A 23501-nucleotide genomic window follows, 5' to 3' on the forward strand; every position below is an offset into this window, starting at 1 on the left:
ACCCCGTAGAAAAAAATTGGTAACATAGGAAATTTATGTTTTCTTCTCCATTTTTACATTGTATGGATGCATAAAACAGGGGATGAAAAATAAAGAGTTTTCAGACAGAAAACTGACATATTTTTGAAAGCCAGATTGTAAATGCTGATCAAGGATAAAATCTTATTCAAATCTTCCAAATATATGCAGAATTGGAGGGAAAGACAAAAACCCAGGCTAAAGTATAATTATCAGATCATGATTATTTGATTCAGCTCTTTAAATTACCCGAGATATATTTGGAGGCAGCCAAGTTCATGTTGCCTACACACTAAATTGTAAGGCTATTGCAGTAAGTGAGAGCAAATTTATAACAGGAAAATTAAAAAAGCGTTTAGCTTTGTGAAATAACAAAGAGGACAGCCTTGGACACTTGCTTGGAAGACCATCTCATCATAAATGTATTTGTTGGCAAGCAACCACCCCCAGCTGAACTTTCAAGTAGTAGGAACACTTGAAAAAGTGAACTACCGGTATTACTTTGAGGTTCCTTCTGAATTCTCTTTTCTATAGTATTTATCGATGCTTAACATAGCAAATGCAACACGAGTTTCTCTTTCACTGTTAAGCACACAAGAAACTTGATAGGATTCAGAAGGGTTTTTTTTTTAAGAAAACATTCAAGAAATTCCACGCAATTTTATCTATTTGTAACTATAATATACAAGTGTAATATTGTAATATACTATACACTATATTACAATATTGTAATATAATATACACTTTCATGCAAGTGGAGAACAAAGCTGCTATCATAAGGACTAAAATAGCCATTTATGTGTGCATAGAAGATAGAAATATAATGGTATCGAATGGCCACGTTATATTGGAGATAATTTTTCCCAATAGAATTGTTTTAAATAAAAATAATTCCAGTTTGAAGGAACATTCCTTTTTCCATGGCTAGGCTTAAGTTTAAATCAAGGATTGGGAATGCAGAAATCAGATCAGATGATGCTGCAGTTATGTGTTTTTTATCTAGACCAAGGCAACACAAATAGAGAATAATCCCAAGCAATAAGATAAACAATCAAATAATGCTATACAGATAAACAGATATACTGGGAATGACAGAAATCATGGTATCTTGATTTTAATGTGGCCTGGTATTCAGACTATATCCAAAGAGTTTAAAGCAGATAATTAAATAGGTGTTCCTTACTCTTGCACTATGACCGTGAATAAGTTGATCATCTTCAGTCTGAACACTTGTTCGGCTTCTGACATCAAAATCTTCTGTCTCAAAGTCAGAATCGTCCAGTTCTTCAGGTGTCTGCAAACACAGTTTAAGCCCAAATCAAACTTAAAGAGTAATTTAGGGGAGCAAATTTTTCCATGGTTTTGGAATACACTGAATTTAAAACCTGTCAAACTGCGTATTTTAAGACAGATGAATAATTAACAATACCCACAATCATGTACATTTTACACATGTTTTTCTAGTACAACTGAGAGACAGTTTGATAAAAAGGTTAGATAAACACTTTAAAAAAGTAATTGTCATTTTATACTGCCTACTTACACATTTCCTATATTACAATTTTTCTTGAGCTTGAGCAAACAGACATAAAAATACTGTTAGTAGCTTCCTATATTGCTGTATTTGTAACATTTTATTTAATGCAATTTTTACAGAAACAGTTATTTCTGTAAAATAACTCGATCCTGTGCTAGATTAAATCACAACAATCCGTTTAAAAGGATATATTACTTTTTTGTAGCTTCAGAAATCTGCAATTTGTACTTCTTTTATAGTAGGTGTTTTTGCTGATTTCTTTCTCCTAGAAAATCTGTTTCCTGGTTTACCATAATTAGAATGTGTACTAGCTCCTGATAGTGGGAATGTTGATAGTATTACAGTGTAGAAACTATCTACAGATGGCAATGGGAAATAAGGTGGGGGAAATCAATTCTCTTTTAGCTTCACCTCATTTGAATAAATTGCTTTGTGCATATCTCTATTCTTTATTTTCAAAGTGACTAATCCCTAATGACATTATACAAGTATTTATGATACTTCATTTGGGGGCTTGCTTTGAAAATACATCCAATTTGTATTTTACAAAAAATGCAGAGCTGCCACTAATTAGGTCTCTTAACAAACACCTAAGAAAAAAGGCATTTGCCTCTCATAATTTATTCATTTTTAAAATTTTTGCTGCCTCATCTCCATCAAAAGCAGATAGATTTTGAATATGATTTCTGAATCATAAGAGAATCCTAGCCTTAGTCCTTAAAATTCTTCTTTGCTGGCAACTGTTTTGCTCTTTGAAATCCTCCCAAACTTCAAACAATGAAACACCTTTAGTTATTGGCTTTCCCAGTCTGAAATATGACATCTGCCTAACGTAAATACTACACAATGGAAGCCTTGTTCTAAATACAACCCAAATGCATGTTTTAAAATGTGTTGGTTTACATTGGAAAAGGGAACAGCTGAGATAGCAACAAATAAAAGATTTGGTCAGAATGTATGCCAAGCAGTAAATTAAACTAATAGGTCCAGAAAACTGAAGTAGTTTAGCTTTATACCATCCTCCTCTTCTATGTGGGGGAGAGGTGCTTGGACCCATTTCCTGTCCAAGTGGGACACCAGGCACCAAAAGTCATTTGAAATATCCTGACTTTTGTAGTCTCCATCACTTCTCTCAACTGCATACAATTTAATTTGAAATTATTGTATTTATTACTGAGATTAGAAGAATGGAAAGTGATAAAAGTTATATAGGTAATGAGTAAAATACAGAGAGCAATTGTTCAAAATCTAAAATGTTTAGCTGCAGACACAATAGTTTCTGGAGCTGCTCAAGTTATTAAGCTGCTATGATATGCACTATATGTGCACATGAATTTACAGAGAATTTAGTGTATGTCTTAAATTATTAATAAAACTTATTTTGAAAAGTGAATGCTATTTCAAGAAAGCTGAAGTTCACTCACTCTGATCATCAGTACTGCTTTTCTGATGTCACGAATTCCATCATATACTAGTCGTGAAGCATCAATAAATTCATTTTCATCCATTGGCTGAGCAGGGTCAGAACTTAATGCTTCTACTGCAGCTTCTACTTGTTCTGTAAAACGTGGCATAACTACAGAACACATAGAAAAAATGAATTAGGGAGACAGAAAAATTATACAACACGATACTGAGGAGCAGTTTTAATTCATATTTAATTCATAATTCATTGGAAGAGTACTGTGAGCAGAGAAATATTTATGTTTATACTGGTAGTAAAAAATAAGACATATACATGAGAGTGTACACACACACACACACACACACACACACACACACACACACACATACATTTTCAGAGTGTAGATGGCAGTCCGTTGTGCATTATATAAACATGGGAACTGCAAAAAGAATGCTCAAGAGCTGTATGATTCAAAATGATGCCTATTTCCTGCTTTACATTGTATAAGTAACTTTTTCATGGCTGACGCCCACATGTAACATTTAAGGGGCCAGGATGAAAATGCAAATACTAAAAGCCAATATTTTGGTAAGATTTTTCTTTTTCATTTTTAAGAGGGGCTTCTTTTAAAGTATGTACACCTATTTTAGGACATACACACTATCAAGTCTAGCTCTAAGGAATGTTTTTCAACCTCAGCAACTTTAAGCTATGTGGATTTCAGTTCCTAAGAATTCCCCAGCCAGCATGTAAGAACCATGCTTGAGAAACACCGCCCAATAGCAATAGCACTTAAGACTTACATACCGCTCCATAGTGCTTTACAGCACACTTGGAGCAGTTTACAATGTCAGCATATTGTCCCCAACAATCTGGGTCCTCATTTTACCCACCTGGGAAGGATGGAAGGCTGAGTCAACCTTGAGCCGGTCAGGATCGAACTCCAGCCTGCAGTACTGCATTCTAACTACAGCAGCACCAGGGCTCCATGGGATTAGTCTGCCTATTTCTGCCTCTATCTTAAAACAAGTGTTTGGTATTTTATAACTATCCTTAACTATTAGACAATACTTATACACCTACAAAGAAGCTGCAGAAAGAAGTGAGGAACATGCTGTCCTGGCTGACTGTTTCATCAAGACTATCAAATTAAAATCATGATTATGTTGTTTACTTTACCTGTGTTTGACAGCAGTTTTGTTGCATCTAAAACCTTTTCTGTATACACCCCGGGTTCATAATTATCCATTTCAGAAGTGACAACATGAATTACTCTTGCTGCACGACCACGGATTGCACCAGCAGTGCGATCTAAACCATCAACATCTTTTTCTTGAAGAGCAATGACACATTTATTTACATCTTCTAGAATATGATTTTCTGGCGGTTAAAAAAAAAGAAATGGGAAAATTGCATTTGCTACTGATAATGTGTAAATAAGCACCAGTAAGTTAAGAAGAAATTGCTATGTATATTTGAAATACAAAGTTAACATGAAGCACACAAGTTAAAATATTCCCGCTGATAAAAAGAAATCTCTCTCATTTCTTTTATTGAAAATTAGCATAATGTAGATTTAGGATGGCATAAATATTTTCCAATCTTAAAAAAAAAAAAAAGATCCACAAGCTGAATCTAGTCTTATAATGCCACAGATTCCAGCTACTGACCAACAAGTAGAGGAAGCCATTAGATTACCTAATAGTGACCTCTCTCTGGTCCCTTAGAAGCTTGCAGAGTTACAAGGTATAAACACCAGATCCAAAATTCAGCCCCATCTTTTTCTTTGGGGAAGGGGAGGCTCATCTTCAAGAATCCTGATTCTTATAAAGCTTCTCTAATATCTTCGCAAAATAAAACTCTTTGCATATCAAGCTGCTTAAAAGGGAAGCTTTTTTTTTAAACCCACACATGGCTAATGAAAGGCTAGATGATGATGTCAAATATAACACTGGGCAATGCAGGGGGAAAAAAAGGAAAATCAATACAGCAGGAACTACTACTAGCTCAGCTCCAGGTTGATCAATATGTAAAAATATTTATTATGGTAGAAGAGGAAAAGAGGAGAAAGGCTGGTGAATGAGTCAACAGTTATAAACTAGCACAGGACATAAGCACAATATTTCTTTAAAGTACAAGATTTGGAAGATGTTTTTATTAGGATTATTGAGACTTTTCTCCCCATTCCTTCATCAGGATATCCTGCTTTAGATGACAAGAAAAAAGCAATCTGTTACTGTTATTTTAATGGCTACTTTCTGGCATGAATAGAGAAAAAGAATTGTAAGAATAGGCCATCATTTTATCAATATTCTATCCATATTCACTCTATCCCAAAGAAGAGCAGTTCCTAACAGTATAGTCCCCTCCTCCCCTTTAAGGCTGAGAGCTTACCAAAGCTTTCAAGAAGTAATTTAAGATTCTATACACTATTTCTCAGATGTAGGTGAAATTTGATGCTTAAATTTATGTGGTTAAAAAAACTTTTGCGTATATTACTTTCATCTTTGAATAACAAAATAAAATAGCCCCAGCTACAGGCTATTTAACTAATGAAATAACAGGCAAGATATTCCCGAATGCTAAAAATGGGTTTTTTGATAGATTGTAAAAAAGCATTTCCATGGTAAAATAGTATCAATTCTAAACAAAATGGTAGTAGCAACCAACCATAACTATTTATGTTCAATATCTATGTGAATCTGTTAAGTGAGGTCATCCACAGGTTGTGGGGGTTGGTGACATCAGTATGCTCTATTTGGGGCTGTCTGTGAAGACCACCTGGAAGCTTTAAATATTTTGGAATGCCGCAACGAAGGCAGTGATAAGCACTTCCTGGTATGTCCTCCTTGCGCCTTCTGAGTGCAATTAAAGTGCTGGTTATAATTCACCAAGCCCTAATTGGTCTACAATCTGGCTAACTGAGGGATCGTCTATCTTCATGCCATTGCCTGGCCAGTAAGAGGAGACAGGGTCTCTTCAATTAAACAATGTCAACTACTGGGATTTAAGAAAGTGTCCCACCACCTGCCTTCTTAAGTGAGATTCCCCCAGAGAGCTGTATGTTCCCTCCCTGATGGCATCCTGTAAAGCCTTAAAAACCTGGCTGTTTTCCCAGACCTGTTTGTTTTTATTGTCAACTACCCATAATAGTCTGGAGTTGGGCATGGCCTACATTGAAGCCCATTTATCAGAAGAGTTTATCATAGTACTAGCATTGTGAAATTCTCTCTCTCCTTCCCCACTTACCCAATTCTAAAGCCTTTTATTACTACCCCCTTTCCTGGAGGAAGTACCCAGGCATTCCAGGTGTAAAAATTAGCTGAACAGTCGTACGTCTTCTTTTCCATCCTATCGTGTTAACCTCTCTATATTTTACAGTATTTTTATTTTAATAATTTGTATAGAAAACTACTGAAATTGCGCGGAAGTGGTATAGAAACATAGAATAGGAAATAGTAATAATTATCATTACAAATAAAACATTTCACATTCAAAATGTTCTATGAGAAACAGTCCCTTCACATATGAACTGGACTGCTTAGATCATGTATTGTTAAGTTCTTAACTAATTAAAATAATAGCAGTAGAAATTAAATATATGCATAGGTCTAGAAACTATTTTACCCAGTTAAAAAATCCAAACAACTTTATGTAAATCATGCAATACAATGAACAAAATCTGTAAGGTGCCCAGCAGAATTACTAGAATTATAGAGATCAAGCAATTGAAAACAACTTAGTTGTGACATGGGCATAATGATATATCTGGCAGAATGCAAAGATCCTATTCAATCTTAAAGAACGTAGTGATGCTGTATTTATAAGCTTCTGGTATTTACCTATGCTGTGTATACAAAACACAGATGTAAAAACTTTGGCGTAATTTATGTATTAAATCACACTACAGAAGCTGCAGAACCTGCTTTTAGCAATACAATTTTGTAAAAACAAAGCTAACGTAATAGATGTGAACCAAAACCTATGAAGGACACTGAGTGAAGAATACAAATTACAGTCCGTGTACGAAAGGATAGTTAATTAGAGCAACTCTTTCCTTTTGTAAGCCTGCTGAAAAGAATTTAAATTTTTTAACCTAATTATAGAAGGAATTATATGAAGGAAAATAAAATGCTGTAGCTGCTGGTCGATAAGGTCTAGTGCTGTTGTTGCTTGCAAAGGGACAAGGGCAGATAAGTAACATACAAACTGTAAGCATATTCTTATTATATAAATGCATACTATGCATGAGGCCCCAGTCAGATCAGGAAACAGGCATGCGCATGTTGAATTTGAACTACAGAAAAATCTTCAAATGTCTCTTATCAGTTGCTGTTCTTTATTCATTTAAGAGAGTGTCCTTGGAGCCAGTAGATTGTTGTGGGTCCTGCTGAATAGCAGATGAGATGTTTTATACTGGTTTTCTCCATGCTTCCAATTGAGGCGGTGTTATTTAGGTTGACATTTATGTTTTTCAGATTATCTTTAACTTGCTTTGCCCATATTATCTTTGGTGCTGATGCAGGCCACTTTCTGATGATATCATTCTTAAGATGCCTGTTCAAAAACATTCCCAGTATATACCATAGACACATTCAAAAACCTCCCACCTTATTTAATTTTGATTTTAATAGCGTCCATGGCCCAAATCTATATAGCAAGACTGGCAGGACTAGTGCCAAGAAGATTTGCATCCTGGTTTTCAGAGGAATGTTTCATTTCCTCTACAGGTACTACAATGCATTAACAATCTAAAGAGAGGTGTGGCTGACAATCTAAAATGCTGTTTTCTGTTCTTCCCCCGGTGATTCACGGTATTTCTAGTGGTTCTCTTACTCTATGTGGGCTTTACTGGGACAAACCAGTGACTGAGTGAAAAGATTGGACATGCGCAGAAGGTGTGGGCGTGACCAAACTGTGGAGGAAGTTTGAATGGCACTCAGTCAATCCAATGAGAGTGAAGATTACCCAATCAATGGAATGTCAGAGCAGCGAGGTAGGAAAATGAACAGTGCTTGTAATGTCGTGCCAGATGTCAATGGCTTCTGTGTTGCTGCCTGCAAAGATGGCATTATGATCAGCAAATATGAAGTTGATAAAATACAGGAAGTCCTTGACAGACTTAGTGATCATCCGAAGTTACAACGGCAAAAAGTGCCATTGTCATTTTTCACACTTATGACCGTTGCAGCATCCCCATGGTCATATGATTTACATTCGGATGCTTGACAAGTGGTTCATATTTATGACGGTTGCAGTGTCCCAAGATCACATGGTCCCCTTTGGCGACCTTCTGACAAGCAAAGTCAATGGGGAAGCCAGCTTTACTTAACAACCATGTTACTAACATAACAACTGCAGTGATTCACTTAACAAACACAACAAGAAAAATCATAAAACGGGGCAAAACTCACTTAACAAATTTCTCACTTAGCAACATAAATCTTGGGCTCAATTGTGGTTGTAAGTCCAGGACTACCTGTAGTGGTTTAGCTATACTCTATAGTTGCCAATCAAAATCTTTCCTCATTACAGTATCAACTATGACGATGAATGGCAGGGGTAATATCACAGAATCTTGCCTGATGCCAGTTAAATTAAGAATTCCACTGAAAGCTATACAGGTTGCTGGAACTGCTATAAGTTTTCTTGTCCAGATTCCAGAAAAAATGTATCTGATCCAACCCCAAAATAAGCAGGTTTTGATCCCACTCACCAGGACTGGAAAACTCTGTTCAGGATTCGCACCTTGCATGGTATCTGTTAATCTTCTCTGTTTAAATGTGGCAGAGTTTCTTCCACTGAATGTGACTGTGGTGCTCCTCGTCAGATCATTTAGTGACTGGCTGCCATTTGAGAGCTTATACAGGAGGAAAAGCAGATTTTCTCCAACTAACAAACATTGCTCTTAATTAGATAAATGGTCTAGACCAGGGTCTCCAACCTGTGGGCCACAGCCCACTACTGGGCCGCGGCCCACTGGCCATCAGGTCGCATGAATAGATGACTGGCGCATGTGTATGTGCGCATATAGCATCACTAGTGTGAGCGTTGTGGGTACTCGCTCACTTACAGCCCAATGGCGTGAACGTAATGGATGCTCATGACCCCACTTGTGCGAGCTTTGTCACAGGTGCTTGTGGCCCCATTCGCACGACTGAGTGTTTGCGCATGTACATGAGTGTGTATGCTTGCCCCTTCCACAAACCATCCCTTCTTTCCCCACTCCAGGCTGCCAACTGGGAAAGGTTGGGGAACTCTGGTCTAGAGATTAATATATAGAACACTTATTCCACTCTTATGAACCAATGTATTTCAAAATGTAATCTGTGATTTACATATAATTTCTTGAATTACTCAAACTTTACAAACTTGACTACATATTTCCATCTTATGTGTACCATAGTATTGTGCTTCTTTTATATATTTTTTGCTATGTTATTCATGTACTCTGCCATATGCTAAATAAACAAACAAACAAGCAAATAAAATAAATATTGCAGCAGGCTTTTATGGACGTGTGTTTACTTTTCAAGGTTTTTCTTTAAAGTTGGCCAGTATACACTGCTGAAGGTTGCTTGAAAGTCAAGAAATGCAGTGAGTTTGTCACATCAAATTCTCTCTTCCATTAGTTGTCTGATGATGAAAATTTGGTCACAGCATCCTTGGGTTGGGTGGAAATGGGGTGCTGTTCCTTAGTTATCTGTTGCTGCTGTTTCGGGAAGTAAATTGAATCATCCTCATGAAGACCTTTCCAATAATTGATAGAAGGCTTATATACCAGTAGCTTTGGTACTAGAGCTGTCATCTTTCTTCAAACTAGTGATGTACGTGCTCCTTTCCATGCAGTGGAGAGCTTTTCTGAGTGCCAAATGAATCGTTAACAGTCAATGCAGTCACTGAGTCAGATAGTTTCCACCAATTCTGAGTGCCTCAGTCATGACTTCATCCATTCCAACTGTTTTACCATTTCTCAGTAGTCTTATTGCTACTTTTATTTCATCTATTGTGGGCTCTGCATTCAAGGTCTAATTTTTCTGGTGTTGGAATGAGTACTAGATTTTACTGGTGGTCTCAGTAGTTCTTTACAATTGCAGAGTTATTGAAAAAAAAATCACATCTTGGAAATTAGTCATCTGAAGATCTTATAATATCCCATCTGCCTAGTTGATTTAGTCTTTCCCTGTTGATATCTGAGAGGGGTAACAAACACATGGTACTTGTGTTTTTGTGAAGTCACTTCCAGTTCTAGGGTCATGGAGTTCCAGTCTGCTTTATGCCCTGCCATTAGCTGGGGGCAAATTTTACGTTTTTTATATTAAGCTCTTAAAAAATGTTTTATTGATGAATGTTTACAAAGTTAAAAATATAAACATCAAACAATATAAAGAGAAAAGATAAAGAAAAAAGTGTTAAAGGAATAAAAAGAAAAAAATAGACAACTGCTTTTAATAGATTTTTAGATAAAGATATAAAACAAAAGACTGAGAAAAAAAACAACTGTAAATAAAAACATTATATAAATATGTTTTAATGATGTTTTCTCCCTTCCTTTCCACTTGGAAATGTTTCTCCAACTGCTAACTAAAATATTAACATGGAGAGTTATTTGTTAATACCTGTTTTAAGTTATTTTGTCAGTTTTATTGATTTTGGTTTCTAATTCAGTGTAATTCAGATATTACCACATTATAACATATATCTCAAAATGTTGTAATGTGATGATCTCAAGCAATGAATTCCTTCTTGCCAACATGGTGTTCAGTGTGTCCATTCCAAGTGGCTGTGCAGATGTCCAATTTTGGTATAATAAAGTAATAGTTTGTTATGTAACCAGCTCATTGGCCAGCTGCAAACTTTCACTAGCATTCTAGCTAAGTTATCTGCTAGGGTTGGCACTCCAAATTTGGCAGTATTTCTATGTATGATTAGTCTGCTGTCCATGGAATAATGTCTGCAGCTGGTATCAACTATGGAATGATGTATAACAAGGAAATCTTGTTAATGCAAAATACAGTTTCAATATTAAACGAAACAGATAATTTTGATAGTCTTAAAACTCTAATACTGTGATGGCGAACCTATGGCACGGGTGCCACGCGGAGCCATATCTGAGGGCATACGAGTTCAACTCCAGCACACATGTGCCCGCCGTCCAGCTGATTTTCGGGCTTTCCGGGCCCACCGGAAGTTGAGAAATGGGCTGTTTCTGTTTTTGCTCTCCCCAGGCTCCTAGAAAGCCTCTGGAGCCTGGGGAGAGTGAAAAATGGTCCCACTAAATGGGGCCATTGCATGCCAAAAATGGGGGGAGTGCAGGAGGAGCACGCACACGTGCACAGGAGGGTGGGGCATGGGTGGGCATTGACTTATGGATGTGGGCATGCACGCGCACGATCCCCCCGCTCTCCCCCTGCTTTTGGCACGCGACGGCAAAAAGGTTAGCCATCCCTGCTCTAATAGAATAATTTGGGATTTGAACACTAGGAACCACACAAAAATTCTTTGTGCCAGAGTTATCTTTAAATCTGTTTCAGCAATTCACCAAAAATTGATCATGAGATAATCCACAAGTGGCTCTACATTGCACTAAAATTATACCATATAAACAGTACCATTTGTAGATGATGTGGGTGGGACTGCCAGCAAATGGGTACATATCATTATGTTAGATGGCCATGCCTAATCTGTCAGTTCTTTTAGTTGAAATTTCTTATAAAACTGGGGAAAAACATCCCAAAATCCTTTTTAATGAATGCCGTTGTCAGTTTATCATCTATTTTCCTAACCACCTAAGGTTTGTTATTGTAAAATGCTCAAAAGTTGTTATCACTGTCTCAGAAGTACTTAAAAATGTGGCATCTAACAAATACAAAAATGTGGTAATTTCACAAAAGGGAGTTTTTAAAAATTCTACAATACAGCACAAGTAATTGGTCATTGCTAATGCTTTATGCCTTAGAAGTCTCATTCTGGACAGAAATACTGAATATTTATTAAAACAAATTATATAGTCACCCATCTCACTATAGCAACTCTGGCCATCTAACGGTAATAAAAAAAAACAATTTCAAACAATTACAATAACAATTAATATTCAATATGCCAGTTGTTAAAAAAATCCACATTAAACACTAACCAATAGGGCTCCCTTGACCCCAATACTTGAGGGAAAAGTTAGGCCTTTAATGTCTTACTAAAGGCCAACAAAGCCAGTACTATCAGAATCTTGGGGGGGGGAGTGGGGGGGAGATATGCTATTCCAAAGGGCAGGCCCCATAATAGAGAAGGCACATCTTCTTGGTCTTGTGAGGGGCATTGTTTAATAAAAGAAACCAGGAGTATGGCTACCCTCTTAGATCTGGTGGTGAGAAGAAATAATTGGAGGCAAAGAGTCCTGAAAATAATTTGGCCCTGGATGAGAATGAAAGGTGTCCCGTTTGATCCAGCATTGATTTCTTCTGGACAGGACAGACTACTGCTAGTTTCAGAACAGATGAAAAAACCCCTCTCTGAAGAAAGTGTTAACTTTACTTAATTTTGCCTCATTTGAAAGACTCTTTTTTAATAGTCCCTTGTAAGAGGCTTTGTTTCAGTGGGATCAAGGTGGAGGTATCTATAGCTATTATTTATATTCAAGAAACTTCTAACCTTCTCTTTTATGTTTTTCATTTATATGAAACAATAGGCTCTTTCGCACAAAACATTAACCTGTCAAAAATATCTTTTCCAAGCAGATAAATCAACGAAACTTCCGGGATACACAATAAACACAATTACAAAGTAATTAACTAAAAACAATAACTTGAAACATGCTATGCCTTAACTCTCCTTTTCTAAAGACAAAAAGAATGGAGACTACCCATAATTCCTGAAGGAATGCATTCCACAGTTTAAGAGTCACACAAAATAAATTTCTCCGATATTGTACCACAAGAATGATTCTGAAAATAAGGTGAATAGATTTGCTCATAAAAAAGAAGGATAAAGACAACACTTTTATGGCTTTAAAGTCCAAATACTACTAGCTTGAATTCTGCCCAGAAATCAACTGGGCATTGCTTCAAATATTTAAATGCAGGCACAATGTAATACGAACACTGTATACCCATTAGCAGTCTCACATTCTGCACTATTTTCATTTTTGGGACTCCCTTCACAAGTACTATATTAATAGGAATATTTACAGGATTCTTTGAGGCAATCTTCAACATTCATAAAATTTGATCAACTTCAAAAAAATAAATTTAAGCTAATGTATAACTATTACCTGATACTGCCAAAAAATCATCAATGGAAGTGATGTCATCCACAGCATCTGTTAACACACGTACTTGCTTTTCCCACTGTTCTTTAAACAACTCCATGTTTTCTTGAGCCAGTTTACTTTGGGGCTTAGCAGCCAAAGCCAATGCTGCATTAATTACCTGCAAAGCAAAATGTCCACAGTTGTTGATTTACCAATTTTCACACTATGCCAAGTTTTCTATGAAACTGACAAGTCAACCAGCAAAAGCCATTCTCCTGTGGTAGAGGTGTCAAACTGATGTTGTCATGGTGCTGTCATGTGACGTATTGGGACTTTCCCACCTTCGCTAAACTGGGCGTGGGAATGGCCAGCGCATCACGCATCTGGCCACCGCCCCACGAATTTGACAGCCCTGTCCTATGAGATGGGAGTGCTGAGAAAGCCAAGTGATTCTGTTAAGCTAACTAGAGGTAGATTTGGATTTGATTATTTCCCAATTGCTAACGCCTATCTTATGCTACCTTACACTTATTTTTTTTATTTTAAATCTATAGCCTACCTTTTCAACAGGGCAACTAACAAATCAAAGCTTTAGTTGCCTTATGTCAGGCGCAACCAGCAGAACCACTCACAAATAAGCCCAAGTAGGTATTTTATTGTTGATCCCTTTTATTACATGACTCTCACCAGACTGACTGCCTTCCCCTTGGGGAGGGGCAGATGTAGATCTAAACAGTTTGTCCTCACAAATTTTCTCCCTGACTCTAAACTATTATGTTTCTTTATTCTCCCTGGAGGGCAGTGATTCCACCATAATTTGTGTGCTGTGTTTGTAGTAATTTATTGATTGTTTTTGAGATGTTTTTGATGTACAGTACGGTTATCTTTTTCACAGCTTGTGTTGGTTATGCTGTACTGGGTAGACTGGTGAAGATTTTTACCCACAGGTGTTAGGATTTGGTCCTTGAATAGAATGCAGTCAAGTGATAGAAGTTCAAGTTATAGAAGTTGTAACTGGCTATCAGTGTAAGTGATTTGTGCTTGGCAGGGAATGAAATTGGCTTGCCATGACTGTAGACTTCCTACTATAAATCCCATTAATTGGGGAACTACAATACCTTAACTAGCTGAAGCTTCTGAAAGCCCTTCAAAGGCCACCTCAAGTAGTATACATTACATTATTGTTCAAAAATCATTCTTTCAAGTAAGACAGTGTTTTCTGCCATGGGCTTCATTTACATAGGGATGAACTCTTAGGAATAAAACAAGTTTTGGGCAGGGCCAAAACCAAGGACCTGTACACATTTGTTTTCCATGATACATTTCTTATTTTAATAATATCCTTTTCTCTTTCTTTAGTAGTAAGCTTCAAGAAAAGCAGAGATAGCTTTTATAAGTGATTTCATCTCTAATATTGGGGTCCTGAAATAGTGGGTTGTATAGTTAGCCTGAGAAGAGCTATAGGTAGATTTCTCTTATGTTGCAGTGTTCAAAACTATATCATTCCTGCTGGATCTAGCATGGTATTAAATTAAATGTTTTACACTTTTAATAAATTACTTCTAGAAACATCCAGCTTCTTGAATACAGCCAATAAATGTATGTTTTTTTAATAGCTACTTGAATTAGCTTCTGTGTTCTATCTAAAAATCAACCTATCCGCAAAACTGTTCTTTCAGACAATAAATTAAATTTTGCTAAAGGTTCTTATATTCCACAGCTCTAATATAAAATTGGAACATGAAAATGATGTATCAAGCTTGCAATTTACCTGAGGACACAGTGCTTCAAGCTGACTTGCTGACATATGAACCAATTTCACACCTTCTTCATTATTTGAAATAGAACAGGCCAAGTTGGCAACCTGGTAAAAAGAACACATTGATTAAATTTATATCCCATCTTTTCACTAAAATGGTCTTCAGGACCATTTTAACAGGACCATAACATACAGGAAAATTTTAAAATGTAAGCATATATTCATAACATTGTAAGACTGGTGTCCTGTATTTTTTTCATAAGAATTTAATAAAATCTTTTACAACTATCCATGTAAATTTGGCACTGAGGACTAGTTTAACTGAACAGATTCAATGATCTTCTTAATTTTGCCTACTGTACAAGTGAAAAACAACTTTTAAATATGTAAATCATCATCTAATTAAGGCACACTTAAAAGTTCTTTACAACACAACAAGAGTAACATTTACCATTTTAAGTCCTATTTGCACTTTGTTTTTTTTGGCTGCTTGTGCAAGATCATAATCCAACTGTTGACCTCACCCCATTCCTAAGAGGTCTGTAAGGGGTGTGCATAAGTGCACCAGGGTGCCTACTATCCCTGTTGTAATATTTCTTTTTTACTTACTCTTTTCATGTATTCAAATTATGTTTATACTTTTACCTGTTATCTTATATATGCTTGACAAATAAACTTATGATTGTGATTAACTTAGCACAGTACAGCACAGGTGAACTCAGTCATTTATTATGTTTAAAGACCTGCTCACCATTTACAGTGAACTACACAACTTGTGTTGCTACTTTTGTGAATTTCACTAAACAAATCTGCTGCTGAAGCCTTTTTTGTGAAACAGCTGACTAGTGATAAATACAGAGAGGGAGTGAGGGATCAAGCACCGTTGGGCTATGGAGTGCTGGCAAATGTGGGAAGGTGGAGCGGAAGGCTCTGAGAGAGGAATCTGAAGAACCTGCAATGAACACCTGCTAGAATTCCACTGACCTCATGAAGTAAAAATACATGGAGAATTCTACCTATAATTGCGGTTAACCATTTAACTTCTCAGAGGAATGTGGTACATGATCATCTTCTCTTTGTGTGCAAGCAGTTCATATGCATTCAACCTCAATGCAGAAAAGCACACACTGTTGCCAACTGGTGCAGAAAAATACCACAACCAGCTGTTTCTAGAGAATTGCATGAAGACTTGTGCTGTTGTCTAGGGACAATTCTTTCCATTTGCTTTCTGGCATGGTTGTAAAAGGTCACACAAAGTTGTGTTATTTTTTTAAGTGAAAGTGTTTTATATTTTGGAGCATGCTCTCATAGGGCATTCTATAATGTTTATATATATTAACTGACAAGCATATGACAGTCTGCTACCGAAAGCCTTCATTTGTGCATCGAAATGCACAAAAGTGGTGCAAAAAGACAAGAACAATGTGTCTATTATTCTGGGAATTGGCAATCTTTTTCCTCCATTTTAGCAGTAATTCCCAAGAAGTTAAAGCTGACTAGCAAACCAGATGGATCTATCAGCAGAGGAAACAAGGGCAAATACAAGCCTATCTGAAAACAACTCATACTAACCATGTGCTCCGTTATCAAATTAACAACCCAACGTCCCACAAGAAGAGCTATTTAAGAACATTATTCAGGAGTACAAATGCACTGCAGCAATGCAAAACACCAGAAAAAAAACACTGCCACACAATATATTCCAACAAAATGGAATATGAATGCAACTTATCAAAATGTTCCTGACTATTCAACTTCAGAACAACCAACACAATGAAAAGGATAACACTACCATACATCAAAACATCTCAGAAACAACCAAGATGCTATTACAGCCACATAGCATTACCATAGCACATAAACCAAATAAAGCCCTCAAAACATCTTAAGTAATCCAAAAGACCCAGTAGCCAGAGAAGAAAAAACAGAAGCCAGTTACAACATACAATGTAAGGACTGTAACAGCAACTATGTAGGACAGGCAGTATACTAGCAGAACATATATACCATGAGCACCAATTAGTAGGCAAAAAATACAATGAAAACTCTTTAAATTCACACTACATGGACACATTCAATCATAGTTTCAACTAGAAAACTGAGCATAGCATCCTAGACCAAATTTAAACCCAAAACACTAGGGAAGCTTGGCATCAGCTATCAATAGGCACATAGAAGTAAACCAGATTTACACACCATTCATAAGAGACAATAAAAATTAAAATGGAAACATTCTTCTTCTTTGTCTGGCATTCATTCTTCTTAGACAGAACTGACAACTGACAATATCAGATAAGCAGGAATTAATGTCAGACAATCATACAGAGAACAATAACTTAATCAAGAAACTACCAAGTAGAAAACCATATCCCACCAATACTGCAGGCCAAACTACTATACATAAACAAAGCGGAAACCCTATACTCATTCACACTAATGATGTAACTAGTTAGGTAATAAAACATGTGCAAGCAAACAACCAAAAGAAGAGAGCACCAAGGACTCCATAATTCAATCCTGAACTACATATATTCTCTTTTATTGGCAGATGGCCTTTATTCTGAGAGAGAGAGATTATTCTCTCTCTCTCCTCCCCCTACCAATAACAAGACAAACAATCAAAATGCATTTTAATATGTTTTAATTAGAGGGAATATTCAGTGTCATGGAAATAAAGTCATAATAGCCTTTCTACATTTTTGGTGGTATTTCTTGCAGTTTAACTATCCCTAGGGATAGGAAAAACACTTCAAACTGAGAGCAAAATCCCACAAAATTAATTGTTTTTAACATTTATTTACACTGCGCTTTTATCTTGTTTGTCACATTTTTTTTAATAATTTTTATTAATATATTCTATACACTAATACACAAATAAAATATACAATCCTGCCACCATGGTATAATATGATTACATTGTCCATAAGTATAAAATCATTCCTTTATACATACATATTTGCCATCATATATATGCATCATCATATGTCTATTCTATCCCACCTTTTCTGGACCCAATCGTACCATACTTTCCAACTGTTATAAAATTCTGAATCTTTTTTACCATTGATCAATCTAGTTAGTCTATCTGATTCCGCACACTCATTAATTTTATATATTATTTTCAAATCTATCGGTAAGTATTGATTTTTCCACTCCTGCGCATATGCTAATCTTGCTGCAGTGATAATGTGAATCAACAAGAACCATATATCTGACTTAACATTCAAAGGTTTTGCCCCCAATAGGAAAATCTCAGGTCTTAATTCCAAATTAATCTGTGTAATTTCCAAAATCCATTGCCGTATTTTTTTCCAATATTTAACCGCCTGCGGGCAGGTCCACCATTGGTGAAAATAGGTTCCATTGCTGTAACCACACTTCCAACAGCAGGCAGATGTCCCGGGAAACATTTTAACTAATCTCGCCGGGGGTAGATGCCACCGGTAGATCATTTTATATATGTTTTCTTTATATGAGGAGGCCATGGTTAATTTCATATTTTTCAACCAAATCTGTTCCCATTGCTGGAAGTCAAGGGGATATCCAAAATTTCGCCCCCATGCTATCATACAATCCTTCACTACATCCTGTCCTATCTGCAGAGACAATAAATATGCATAACATTTAGATAATATCCCTTTCCCTCCTTCTAATAAGATCTTATCCAATTCTTGTCTTTTACGGTAGATTCCTTCACTATGTAAACCTTTTTTATACCTGGAGTACACTTGCGAATAAGACCACCAGTCTATCTTATATCCTTGAAGAGTTAATAATTCTCGTGACTTTGGATTACCCTGAACATCCAAGAAACCTTCATACGTCAATGTTTGTCACATTTTGAACTGTCCAGAGTCAGTTTGGAGTCAAGTGTTGCCAAAATCAAATAAGTTAATATTCTAAAACATAAAAAAGTGCTTGTACTCAAAATGCAGCAGTTTCACATTCAAATTGAGATATTTTATGAAGCTCCATGCTAAAAATTATTTGATAAAAATGCTTTACACACATCTGAATATAGTCATTTCTTGATATTTATATTTTTGTTATGATCCCTGGATATAGGTTTTTTTTTTCATGAATCCACAAGGATCATCCTACAGAGATAAATTATGCCTCATGCTGACAGAACTGATTCAATTGGTTATTAATAAATTATCAGGCTTTCTTTAAAACAAGTGTGCTATGCAGCAATTACATATTTATATCAATTGAATTTTTATTTGCGCATAAGAACCCAACTATGAGATAAGGGTCATAAATTTTTTTGCTTGCTATATTATTTGTGTTTTCATAAATATGAATATGTAAACTTAACAGCTCTCAATAAAGGAGAATATTTGTAGCTCAGGGTTGAAATGAAGGGTCCTTGGTGCTCTTTGAGCTTGCTTTTTTACTTGCAGACGTTTCATTACCCTAACTTGGTAACATCATCAGTGCTGATGTTACCTAGGGTAATGAAACGTCTGCAAGAAAACAAGCAAGCTCAGAGAACACAGAGGACCCTTAACATCTCTCTAACAGAATGAGGAACCATTAACAAAAAATTAGAAAATGCTAGGAAGCTACTTATGGCTCAGTTCTGAAATTACGATAGCCACTCCTTCATGGTCATGTGACTGCACTGTGGGCACTCAGCAACCAGCCCACATTTACACTTTTTGTAGTGTTCTGCAGTCACATGACTAAGATTCATAATGTTTCCCCCCAGAAACAGGTATTTTTCTGGGGGAAAATGTCCATAGCAAACAATGAGTTTGCTTAATGACCACTGCAAAAAAAGATCATAAAATTGGGTCCGGTCATAGGATGACCCACTTTTCAACCTTCATTGCCGGGCTCAATTACGGTTGCAAGCCGAGGATTACCTGCACTATATTCCATTATTATTACCTATTACTCTATCATAAGACTCCATATTATTACTCGAATGATTCAACATTTCTTCCTTAAATTTATTTTGTCTTCAGTCTCCTCTCTCTCAGATTTTTTTCTTCTTCTGTTAACGGATAGCAAGTTTTTTCCATTGTGCTTTCTTTTATGTTGGGCCTTTATATTTCTTTTCCTCTCTTTTGAACTGTCCATTCCTTCTGAAGGAAAAACACCTTTGATTTGGATACTATTCTCAAGTTTGCTGGAGGCTGCACAGCTCCAAAACACCTGTTTCCTCCCACAAATCATGTCAAGGTTGCTGCTTCATTGGCAACTCTGCTGGGCTGATATGGGGGGGGGGGGGAGAGGAAGGAAAGGCTCAACTGGGAGGGAAAGAAGGGAGTGCAGGTGTTTGCAATTTTTTTTTAAACAGCTGGCTCTTCCACATAACCCACCCTAAAAAACCCACAACCCTGAAGAAATAGAAATTGCTAAAAGTTTCAGACGGCAAAATATTTATGCTAAGCCTTGATTTCTCTTACATTTCCCCCTCTCACATTTCTTTTTCTGAAAATTATGGTGTTATATCTGTTTGATATTCTGGAATATAAAAACAAAAATAAATTTTTCATATTGTAATACAGCATTCGTATTTTCCTGTTTTATAGTTTTTGCCTACTTGTTTTTTTCTAAATGTAGAAAAACATGTTCTAGAGTACAACATGTACAAGTAGCCCTTGACTTATGACCATTTGTTCAGTGATCATTCTGAATTATGTCAGCACTCAACCAAGGGACCTATGACCGACCCCTCTCTGGAGTTACAGCCCCTGCAATCACAAGAACAAAATTCAGGTGCTTGGCAATCTCCCTGGGTTTAGAGAAACTGCAGTGGTCTTTGTCTATCTCCCACCCTCCTCTTCTAAGCTCATTGGGTTCCTGCAAGTTTGGGCCTGCTTCCCGCCTCACTGGGTCTCTGCAAGCTGAGACTGCTTCCTATCCTGCTGGTCCAACACCCTCTTCCCTCCTGTCAGGGCTTGGTCCCCTTACTTTTTCTGTAGATATCCTTTGGGAAGCCATTCATCCTTTAGTTGAAAGTTTTTCACCTTTCTAAGCATTACCATATTTTTCAGTGTATAAGAAGCACTCCTCCCCCCCCCAAAAAAAAACTAGGTGGAAATGTCTGTGTGTCTTATACTCCAAATATTGTGGCGAGGGTGGAGGGTTGGTGTTCTAGAACGAGTGGTGGTGGCGAAGGAGCTGCGGCAAATGGGCCACAGCAAATGGGTCACGGCAAACAGGCCAGATGAATACTGGATGGATGCTGGGAGGCAGAGGCAGATTCCCCCCCCCCCCCGTTTTCCTCCCCAAAAGCTTGATGCATCTTACAGTCTGAAAAATGTGGTATATATCGTTCAGTATTGGGTTGATAAATTTCATGAAGATCTGGCTGTCCCTTGATACAAATATGCAAATAAGACAAAGAACCAAAGCATATACCCCATGTACCAAAGGAAGGCAGAGGTAGAACAGGATTTACTAAACCAAGAAGAATTTATTATTAATCTACTTATTTCCAATCTGTCATAAATTATATTGCTAAGATGAAGAAAACTGAGGTAGGGGATTAAGAAGAGATTTCTGTACATGAAAAGACTCTATTTCCTTAATCTCCGGTACTAAAAATAAGTTTCTGGGCTCAAATACTAAAGTCTAATTTTGTGTTTTCTGTCAAGCGCTGACTGATGGATTTTAAGGTTCTTGTAAAAGTAAGTAAGAAAGTCATTTGCCATCAATCTGCATTCTGTCTATCCTGTCATGCACTGTTTTATGAACTAGAAAGGAACATTTATAGAAATCAACAACTAAAACATTTTTCATAGTAGGAAAGAGAGAGATATGTAATTTTATGAGAACTCGCCTAATCCAGAAATAATTAATAACTTGGAATAGGGAAATGCTTCTTATAGTGCAGACAAGGCAAATTAAATTTCAATATAGTTCTTTAATAATGCTTTTTGTCAAATTTGTAATTATCGTTTCAGAATCTGTCCATTACATTTTAAGAGGCATGGATGGCCTTGGGCTGACTATTGCTGCTACCAATAGTCTGATGAATAAATTTTCTATTTACTTTCATCTTCCCAGATATAATAGTAACAAATGGATAAGTACAAGTGTTTTTATCTAAAATATTTTGTGCCAATTTGAGCTAATGCGTTGGATAATCTAGAATGTGATCCAGTCCAAGTGTAGATCAAGTCTTTAAATTTTGCTCTGATTTTAATTAATAACTACAAAGGAATAAGGAATTAGGGTGAAGTGCAAAGATATCTTAAGTCTAAGAATTTATTTGCATAAAACGTATTATGCTTAACTATTTGAGTAAGCAAGTGGGTTTGGGGCTTTTGTTTGGGGGGTGGTGGCGCTATTACATTTCCAAGGTATAATACATCCTATTCCCAATGGGCTGTAAAAATCAATTGTCAAAAAGGGCTACTAGAACATTAAGTACTCCAAACCCATCAAAGAAGGCATAATCTATTTCCCACATTGCTCATGTGGCATCCAGATTTAATTATCACAGTACCTCAATCAGCTTGTTGGCATGTTCACGGAAAACCTGTGCATATTCCTTAACTTCTTTCTCATTCCCATTTTTAGCAGCTTCAATCAAAACAAGGAGCGGCACATTTGTTTCCAGAAAAGAATCTGAAACATGGTCCATAACTGCTTTACGGAGCTAAGAAGAGAAATCAAAACAAAATTAAGTTGTTCAACAAGGCAAAATGCTATTTTCAATTTCTGCATTATTAAAATACACTTTACCTTCTATTTAAACATACGTGGCCTTTCATGGAGAATAATTATTTCAATGTAGGTGGGATTTTGTTTTTGAAATCTCAAAAAATTACTTGATTAATTACTTTCAGAATAGACCTAGATCAAAACACAGGTTCAGCTTCCATTTTGTTTGACCAAGGACAAAGATATAAAACTCCTTTAACTGATGACTCTAATGACTAAAAAAAAAACTAATGATATTATATTTTGTTGAAAAAGAGAGTTCATTGCAGGGGTGGGTGCTACTTAACTTTACTACCAGTTTGCATCGCGCAGAAGCTTCTCCGCATGCGCAGATCAACTTTGATGACATCTGGGTCAGTGGGCGGAGCCTCCCGCCGGTTTTACTACCGGTTCTTGCAAACAGGGGGCAACCCACCACTGGTTCATTGTTATAGTAGGGAATGGTAATCTATACTGATCCCTAAAGAATCTGTCCAGGGCTGAACAAATGATCAAGAATGTCTAGCCATTCACTGCCTAGTGCTCTATTTTATACACATCTGAAATCACTAAAGAGATTCTATTCTAGATGACCATTCTAGATGACCATTTCCTTTTGTTGGCTGTGCATTAATGTTTCCTGGGGTGAGGAAAGAAAGCGTCTAATCTTGACTTGACGGATGGTTGACTCAGTCTTCCATCCTTCCAAGGTGGGTAAAACGAGGAGCCAGATTGTTGGGGGTAATATGCTGACTCTGTAAACCGCTTAGAGAGGGCTGTAAAAGTACTGTGAAGTGGTATATAAGTCTAAGTGCTATTGCTATAATCTCAGCTCCCAAGAATTCACATAAGGACTGCTGCTAACAGTTGTGGAGAA

At 36.7% G+C, this 23501-nt stretch overlaps 1 protein-coding gene across 1 annotated transcript in view; it reads right to left on the reverse strand.

The window, feature by feature from the left end:
* Nucleotides 1–23501, reverse strand: part of CTNNA1 (catenin alpha 1) — a 71699-nt gene that overhangs the window by 6414 nt on the left and 41784 nt on the right. Inside the window, exons 9-14 of the mRNA XM_070933038.1 lie at nucleotides 22428–22580; nucleotides 14978–15070; nucleotides 13228–13384; nucleotides 4140–4340; nucleotides 2980–3131; nucleotides 1202–1312 (exon numbers count right to left, since the gene is read on the reverse strand). Coding sequence (XP_070789139.1) covers nucleotides 1202–1312; nucleotides 2980–3131; nucleotides 4140–4340; nucleotides 13228–13384; nucleotides 14978–15070; nucleotides 22428–22580 — 867 coding nt within the window. The remainder of the gene's footprint in view (nucleotides 1–1201; nucleotides 1313–2979; nucleotides 3132–4139; nucleotides 4341–13227; nucleotides 13385–14977; nucleotides 15071–22427; nucleotides 22581–23501) is intronic.

This window comes from Pituophis catenifer, unplaced genomic scaffold (assembly GCF_029215685.1).
Source record: "Pituophis catenifer annectens isolate HBS135680 unplaced genomic scaffold, rPitCat1.0.hap2 SCAF_1, whole genome shotgun sequence".
Taxonomy (NCBI): Eukaryota; Metazoa; Chordata; class Lepidosauria; order Squamata; family Colubridae; genus Pituophis; species Pituophis catenifer.